The sequence below is a fragment of the Plasmodium fragile genome (genome assembly GCF_000956335.1).
Source record: "Plasmodium fragile strain nilgiri unplaced genomic scaffold supercont1.4, whole genome shotgun sequence".
NCBI classification, from domain to species: Eukaryota; Apicomplexa; class Aconoidasida; order Haemosporida; family Plasmodiidae; genus Plasmodium; species Plasmodium fragile.
In genome coordinates this window covers 453320-462347 of record NW_012192584.1, presented here as the reverse complement: position 1 = coordinate 462347, position 9028 = coordinate 453320, and the positions used below count along the sequence as shown (strand labels likewise).

Below are 9028 nucleotides of genomic sequence, written 5' to 3'. Positions count from 1 at the left end.
CTTTTTTTTTTTTTTTTTTTTTTTTTGGCAATATTTCGTGCCTTCCCCGTGAAGTGTATTATCACTGTGGTCAGCGCTTCCAAGGGCCGCTTAACGGGGGGAGAGGCTACCTGGCGCGTTTTCTTCAACTATAGGTATGCCGCCCTTTAAGAGAATACACTACTACTTCGAGCTTTTCAGTCGTCTCTTCGAATTACTACTCTTCATGTGGACGACTGTTCACTGCCTTTTTTCCGCCGTCAAAATACAGTCTATGTATGTGGAGTATACTTTACAATTCTTCTCTCCCCGAGTTGAAAGCTGCTCAACTGGCGATTAGGTATATTCTGCGTTTCCATAAAAAGACCAACTTCATATCCAATGTGAAGGAGGAGGCATGAACTATCACTGCATATCAGGAGTCGAGGGGGGGGCAGCTACCGAACAATGCTGTGCGCCTTCGTGGAGTTTCTTACTGGACGCAACTTGGTTAGCTTCCTGCGCGAAAGTTAGCGATATTTCGCATGAATTATGTTACGTACGTAATCACTGAGCACATGTTACATGCACTTGTATGACGCGTTATTCTGAACTAACTGCGTAGACGCGAAATGTACTTGAGCTCAGGATGATTGGTTTCCCAAGTGGGGTATTCTAATAAAAATGTGAGCATTTTTTTTTTTTTTTTAGAAAACTACCCTCAGGATTTTTCCTTATTAAGAGAGTACATTTCACCACTTGCGAATTTTTCTTTTTCTTCTTTTTTGTTCTCTATATTTTTGCCGAGAAATGGATTTTTATGCCTATCTGTGATAGAGCAAGAATGGAGTAGCGCCCACGTAAGGCAGTGTTTTTTTTTTTTTTTTTAAAACTGTTCCTGTTAGCCTGTTTTTGCGTATGGTGCCTTTTCGCGGATGCGTCTTTCCCAAAGGCGCGCTGGATCGTTCACGTAAAAATTGTAGTTCAACAAAAAAAAAAAGAAAGCACAATTTTAAGAACAGAAAAAAAAAAACTTTTAAATACTTATGCAAAATGCGCTAGGCACATGAATGTTCTCTGGAGAAACATTCAAAATGCGCGTTTCATCTGTTTTTAACTTATTAGCTAATTGTTAGCGCAAAACTGATTACGAGCAACCCCTGACGGGAAACGTCCAAAAATAAGTTTTTTTTTTTTTTTTTTTGATGAAGGCGATAAGATATGGCCTTCTCCCCCGCAGCCATGACTAATTAGACGTATGCTTCTTCCATCAACAGAACACATTGTCGCTATACTTCTACTCCAAATAAGTTATAGGCACACCCCATTTTTTATGTAAACAACCAGGCCGGAGCGGAAACAAGTTGACCATTTTGATTACCGCCTGCACATAATGATCCTTTGCGCGAATTTGTTACTTTGCACAATGTTACCCCCTTTGTGGACACACATGACAATTACGCTCATATATATGTAACGTGGTGTATATAGTTTTCCCTTCCATTTATAGGGCGAGCTGTTTTCAAACAATGCTTGCACAACCCCTTTATGGTTAACGCAATCGATCCTTTTACAAGTATGTCCTGGACAAAATTGTTTTGCTAACAATTCGTATATTTTACATAAAGCTGCTTTTGCTAAGGGGAAAACACAACGTTGTAATTGTAAGAGTTTTAACCCTATGTGGGAAATGCACTTATTTGTCTTTCCGTCTTATCACCATATTTTGATGAGCCAATTTTGGGGTAAATTTGGTGAACCGATGACAGGTGTCACCATGCTGCACCAATGTTGCGTGCGCATAGACAGTGGGGCGTCTCACAATCGGGTGAATTCGCCAAATGACCAAACAGCTTAAATAGTAAAGTGACAAAAAAAAAAAAAAAAAAACGTTTCCTTTTATCAACTGGGTCAATATTTATTCCCATTTTGCCGCTCACCGTTGTGCACATTTCAAAAGGGGTGCCCATCGATATGGACTTGTTCATTTGAAATGATTAAAAAAAAAGGGTTAAAAGGAGTGGTCAACAAAAAGGGTATAAACATACGCGCTCGTCGCTCGTCTTGAAAAAGGCGGAATTGAAAATGATCAAAATGTATGGTCTACCTAATTAGGGCAAACACCCGTGTGTCGTTCCAACGGGCTATAACCCATACACACGTATGCGCATGCATTACACCCCCCCCCCCCTTTGCGCCCTTTTAATACCTCATTGAGTAGCAACTTTTCATTTGCTCATTTGTCTGGCTAGCATAATTGGAAGATGCCAAATTAATCAGAGTGGACGTGACGGACAGGGACTTCCTACTCTTCAGGGTGTTTCTATTGATTTCTTCCCACGCCTTGTTAACATTTAAAAAAGGAGACAGGTCAGAATTTATAAAATTAAAATTATAATTTTGAAATTGTATATTTTTGGAATAATGGATAAAATAATTTTTACTGTTAGCATTAGCTCCTGGGTGGATGGTAAATTCTGGTTTTTGATTTAATTTTTTTAATTTTTCATTTTTTACATTTTCCACTTTTTTCTTCACAAGCATTATTAAGTTTTTTAAAGTCATTGGTAGGAGTGGTTGATTTTTTCTTTCAGAAATGTTATTTTTCAATTGTGATTCTTTAAATTCGATAATGGCTTCAACTAGGCAGTATGTGAATACTCCGTGGCTGACGAGTACGTAGTCATTTTCCTCCTCCACATCGCTTCCTTCTGCACTGCACGAGACATCCTCGGAACAGTCGCTGTGGTTGCTGTTCATGACCGTTTCGCCGCACGCATGCTCCTCCGTTACAGCTTCACTACCGCATTCGTCCTTGCGCGCGTTCTTTTGCTTCCCCTCAAGGGAAGTCGCCCCCTGTGTATGTTCGTTACCGCTATTACCTCCCGCGTTATTACTGTTAAAAAACATCCTCACCACATTTAGCGAGAAGCTGAAATTTTTCTCGTAGACACTTTTCTTGGCTGAATGTTCTCCTGTCTTTCGAGATGGATCTTCTCCACCCGTTTTTCCCTTCACATGGCCTTTTTTTTTGCAGCCTTTGTTCTTCCCCTTCGTGTGGACAAATGTATCAACCCCCTTAATCTGCGTAACACGAGCAAACTCCATAAGGGGGAATAACCCCTCTATGGAAATTTGTTCCCATGTAGCTGCACAGAAGCAGTAAGCCTTGGGCGGAATGGGCAAAGACGAACTGGACTGAAGCAGAGGGTCAATCATAGCAGCTGTGGATTCTACTTCTATCAATTGATGGTACCTCGATTTACAAAAGTATTTTTTCATGCTGGCATTATTCATTATGGTCACATCGTAGATAGCTTTGTGTACCTTATTGGTAGGGTTCGTAATTGGCCATATGCCCTTCTTCTTACAACCTTTTATATAAGACAGAGAATTCTCTGTCCCAGCTGGGTCTAAAATGGTTTGGCAACCAGAGCAATCCAAAACGATAGTCATTTGGGCATTGGCATTTATACTTAACAATAAATCTTTCAACTGAATAGCTGTCAATACGTTCTGTTCTACCATGCGGTTAAAGGGATCGGAACAAAGAAAAGCTTCATCGTACCCTTCCCCTTCCCATCCACTCATGTTATCTACTTGCACACTCTTCCCAGCAAAATAAAAAACGTATGAACCAAATGGTACGGAGTCTCTGACTAGCCAATTTACAGCCTTTAAAATGTTTATCCTTGTAGGCCACAAATGCAAGCTGATACCTTCGGATGAAAAATCGACATTTTTAATAGCAAAATTTTTGCACGAATTGCACTTCTCTATTTCTACACCCTGTTTTTCATGATTACCTATGCTGCTCGTATTGAACAAATGAAATAAATTTTTTCTTGTTATTTTTTCTTCCTCTTTTTCTGTCTTTTGGCTACCTCCTTCCCTTATGTACTTTTTTTTATTTATGTCAAAATCTTCATATATATACGCATTTGAAGGTAAGCTATCCGTTAGCAACAAAATATTTTCGGGTTTAAAATCAAAGTACTTAACTAACACTCTGCTGAAAATGTATGCATCGTTAACTGCTCCGTAGAGCCTGTCCCCTTCTGCCTCCCTCATGTAGTTGCAGCCAATCACAACTGCCTTTTTTACGCTGTGATTTGAGTCTAATTCGAACGCAGCGTCCAACATATGTTCCCTCGCTTTTGCGTGTTCCCAACATTTGGCGCCGTCCAACACTTTCGCCTTTGCACTCGAACCGCCAACCGCATTGATATCCCCCTTCTGCGACAAAACCGTAAGGGACTTCTCCTTTTTCAAGCTCTGATTCCTGTATGACACTGTGCGGTGAAAATGAGTCAGAGTTTGTGGGTGCTTGTTCTTTAAGTAGTTGTATATGTCACTGTTGCTAATCGATTTACAAACGGGCAAACCATTGCGGTTGGGGATCTCCTTTGTCACATTCAAATCGATCAACGTTGTTCCCGCTTCGTACGGGGAAGTTACTCCTTCCTGCATATATTCCCTTACCCTGTGTTGCGTCTTCCCAGAGGGATGATTTTTCATGACGTTTATATCAGTGCCGTTACTCAGCAAGGGCAGGGTAGCATTATCGACTCTTTTGCTACTTAGTAGTGTGCGCGTGTTGGTTAAATATTTTTCTGGGGCCGATTTAACTGTGCTGTTTGGAGGTAGTCCATTTGGAAGGGACCCCTTTTCCGCCTTTCTTTCAAAACTACCCCCAGCTACTGTACCATCCTTTTCTATACCAGACATAGACAAACTGGCTTGATTGCCCAATGCGCTCTTACAGACACCTCTGTACGTTGGAGGCTGGAGGAACACATTGTTGCTATGGCGCACTTGGCTGTTGGGCATCACCCTGGTGCTACTCGCACTGATGAATTTATTTCGCAGTGGAATTTTATATAATGGGTCGCTTGTTACCTGTCCCTGTCTTGGTGCCTGCTTAACGATATTCACATTTTCACCATGACTGCTTTGTCCCTGTTTGTTTTTTGTGGTAACATTGTTAAGAGTACCATTAGGATAAACTACCATGTCTATTCGTTTGCTTTTATCTTCAGAATGGTGGTTGTCTTTAAGAGTGAAGGGATTACTATTACAAACTTCTTGCTCTTTCCACACGTCTCCCTTCACATTGCCACTTGCACAGGATCGAATATTAAACATGGCCCCGTTGGGACTGACGTTTTTACACTCCCCCACGGAGGGTTCATCCGCTAAGACCATCTTCGGAATATAGCCCTTCCCTTGGTGCACACTTTCACCCTCTGACATTTCACTTACATTTTTTTCATTCTTAACAATCGGTGGTTCCTGCTCAAATTTTAGGAAACTCTCTACCCTCGTTTTTTCCATTGTCCTTGCACCATCCTGCGAGATGCATGTTGACATGCCGGACTCCACATTAGGATTGCTCTCCCTTAAAACATACCCGTTTACGTGTTTTATTTCACTCATACTGTGATCTATATATATTTTTTTAAGCTTCTGGTAATTATTTGGGGTCGTATTTATGGATCCACTTAACACACTGTTGTATGTGTGTTGACTAACCTCATTAGTTCGGCTAATTTGGGGGGGTCCATTCGCTGTTGCCTTATTCATCATGGTAGTGCAAATGGGTTGGTTTTCTTTTCGCGTCATTTTGGGAGGATGGAACTGGTGAGGGATCCCACTTACATATTCTACATGGTTCCCTTGATTGGGATGGAGATGAGCCACGGACGAACTATTCGCCAAATTAGGTCTGTTCAAATTGGGGAATCCAGAACTGCTGTCACTCAAACAGGGCGATTCACTTGGCCTGCATGTGGGGCTGGCGAGTAAAACCCTATGCGTTGCCAATGTGGAGGGTCCAACCCCATGAGTGGCCATTTCGGCGTTGATGTTGCTCCTAATTTGGTCACCCCGGGCAATGTGATGGACTTGTGTGCCGCCCCCTCCCTGCAGGTTACTAATATTTTTCCACATATAACCACTTTGACATTTCGATCCGGTGAAATTATCCGTACTACATTTATTGACATCCCTGGCACTCTTCTTAAAATACGCGTTTGTGTTCGTCACACTGCGCAGGTGGATATTGCCATTCCTTCTAGGCAACTTATGATTAGAAATGTCATGCGTGAGGTTGGTGTAAGTGAAGGGGGGATGAGTATCACACTCGAGAGAAGTCAAAATTTTGGTATTTCTATTAGCATGAATAATATCTCCATTATTACGTGAACTCATTTTCTGTGTATATGGGAGGTTCATCCATTTGGGTTTTTCTATACAATTGACATTTTTCACGCCGTTTGTGTGATCAACCCTAGTTGCCTCTTCCGCTTTGTAATTTCCTTTAGAAGGGTCTCCACCATATGTGTGCAGTTTCCCTTCATTTCCTATTTTCCCTCTAAACATAATATCTGTCAAAGACCTATTTTCGCAGAGTTTAGTTTCGTTATAATTCGAATGGCTGGTACAATTAGCCTGATTATTATTTGTGCTACTTAGGACATACGAATAGATGTGGTCCTTTTTGAGTCCTTTTTTTTCGTATTCAGAATTGAGCACTTTCTTAATTGATATATCTAATGGGGTTGTCTCATTAGGGAATAACCCATTGGTAGGAATTTCCCTTCGAGGGGATTTTTTCTTCATTGCCAAATCGGACGTGTTGGCCTTATGCGCGCTGAACTTGGCATCCTCCTTTTCGCTAACCGAACTGGGAAGATGCTCATGCGCGATAATCTCCTTTTGTGTGTGTTGGTTATTTTTTTTTTCTGTGAGGGAACGCTTACTACCTTTGGCCTTAAGCAAAAAATCTGTGCTCATAATTTTGTGGCTATTTATGTCCCACATTGGAATATATCCACTTTTGTCCTCCTTACGATTGGCACAATAATTGTCTTCCCTTGTTATTTGACACTCCTTTGAATTTTCCGTAAAACTGTGATTTTGCGGGTGAACATGCGGATGATCATGGTGTGCAAAATGGCTGATCAGTTTGTTTGTGGGGGCCACCTCCACATGGCTACTTCTTCGTTCATGCTTCCCCCCTGGCTCCCTTCTCCCATTTGCATCGCTACTGCTTGACAAGGCATTCTTTGCAAAGTGCTCCTGTGCACGATAAGATAAGCTAGCCATGTGAGCAGGTCTAAAAATTCCTTCTAAATATGTTGAATCACTGCTTTTCGCAGCGGGCTTCTCCTCCATCCATTTGGTGAACTCTGCAAATTTGCAAGGCATACTGTTATCCCTGTTAGTCCGTGTGCAATTTATTTTGTCACATTCACTCGTTTTACTTTCCCAAGCGGGAATCTGTGTGTTTTGAAAAATTATTCCTTCCTCCCTCCTTAAATTTGTGGTTAACACATCAGGCGCGTATGTTTGACTGCACTGGGTTTTGTTAAGAACCTCTGTATGGTAAGTCTCCCTGGGCATTTCACTTCCCATTTGGGCTGGCTGCTTAGGGCTGTTCTTTGCTTCCTCTTGTATTTCACACTTTGTGTTTTTTTTCAATGTGCCTTTCTTTTTCTGGCTTAACTTGGTGATAATGCTCGCGGTTTCCGAAATGTCGATTCGTTTCATGTTGCTACTACGACACATACTTTTTGTCATTGTTTGAGCTCTATACACGTTACACCCCTTGGGGCTGCCCATATTCATACTGGCACACCGTTCTTCATTCCTGAGCAGCGTGGTAGGTCTTCCCATACTAGCATGTGGCTTCGTGTGGACTCTTCTCAAAAGAGTAGGTATCTTTTTCTTATCACTAACTCCTTTATGCAGAACCCGTTTTTCAAACAGTTGTAGTTTATCTTCATCGTCCCATTTGTCTACTTTCAAACCTTTTGCTTTATTTTCTCGACTTGAAAATCTGCTTAGCGAAGCAACTTTCCTGTTATAGCTAGCTATGCTTTCGCTCTTCTTCGCCTTCCTGACGCTTAAACTGTCATACTGCCTCATGGTTTGGCGTTTGAACGAATTTGTTACATGTCACGTTGGAAGAGCCTTAAAGTTGGAGTATACGAACGTACAGCTATGCCTATATAGATGCGTGCTTACACAGTTTAGATGAAAAAAAAAAAAAAAAAAAAACAAATAAAGATATTTACACACACTCATACGTATGAACGAGCTAACACACATGCACAGACGTGGACTTACGCGCCACACACAAGCAACATACGGGGAGTAAACAAAAACAGATCACCGCGAAATGTTGACACAACTATAATTAAAAATTTGTCTGTATATTTCTTCATTTACGCTTTGCACGTTTTCTGTAAAACGCAGGGTGTAAAGCACGAATGGACAGAAAAAAAAAAAAAAAATTAAAACAGTAAAGTGTTGAAATGTTCCAATGTTGAAATAGGTAAAAGACTAAACGAGCCAACGTGCTCGTGGAAACTCGCTAGCGACGCGGCGCACATTTGAATTTGCAAGAATGTCACTTGGTAATAATGTATCCTTTTATTTTTTTTTCCCTTTATTGTACAATTTGCAACTTCAATGCATACAAGTGCGCACAGAAATAATGCTGAGCCTATATTCTATTTCCCCCGATTTTGTTATTTCTTTGTTCATGTGACATTTTACACGAGTTTTTACTCACAAATGAAAAAAAAAAAAAAAAAAACACAAATAAAGATATTTACACACACTCATACGTATGAACGAGCTAACACACATGCACAGACGTGGACTTACGCGCCACACACAAGCAACATACGGGGAGTAAACAAAAACAGATCACCGCGAAATGTTGACACAACTATAATTAAAAATTTGTCTGTATATTTCTTCATTTACGCTTTGCACGTTTTCTGTAAAACGCAGGGTGTAAAGCACGAATGGACAGAAAAAAAAAAAAAAAAATCAGCCACATGGGGAAAATTACCATTTAGGGTTATACGTACAAATAGTTTTGCAATACAACATAAGTTTGGGAAAGCTAAAAAGAAAAAAAAAAGGAACTCCCTCTATAGCACATATTTAGCGTCGTTCCTGTGAAATATTCGCCGATTATACAGCGTTACATGGAGGACACAAAAAGATGCGTTCATTGCTTAAGCTCCATGTGCCGCGAAAAAGAAAAAGAAAAATA

The 9028-nt window shown here is 40.7% G+C and overlaps 1 protein-coding gene across 1 annotated transcript; it reads right to left on the bottom strand.

Annotated features, from left to right (window-relative positions):
• Nucleotides 1–2160: 2160 nt before the first annotated feature.
• On the bottom strand, nucleotides 2161–7887 carry AK88_00548 (uncharacterized protein; the record flags this gene model as incomplete). The annotated part of the gene is made up of 1 exon (XM_012478196.1): nucleotides 2161–7887. One exon carries the CDS (start codon nucleotides 7885–7887, stop codon nucleotides 2161–2163), a length of 5727 nt encoding a protein of 1908 aa, XP_012333619.1.
• Nucleotides 7888–9028: the final 1141 nt, after the last annotated feature.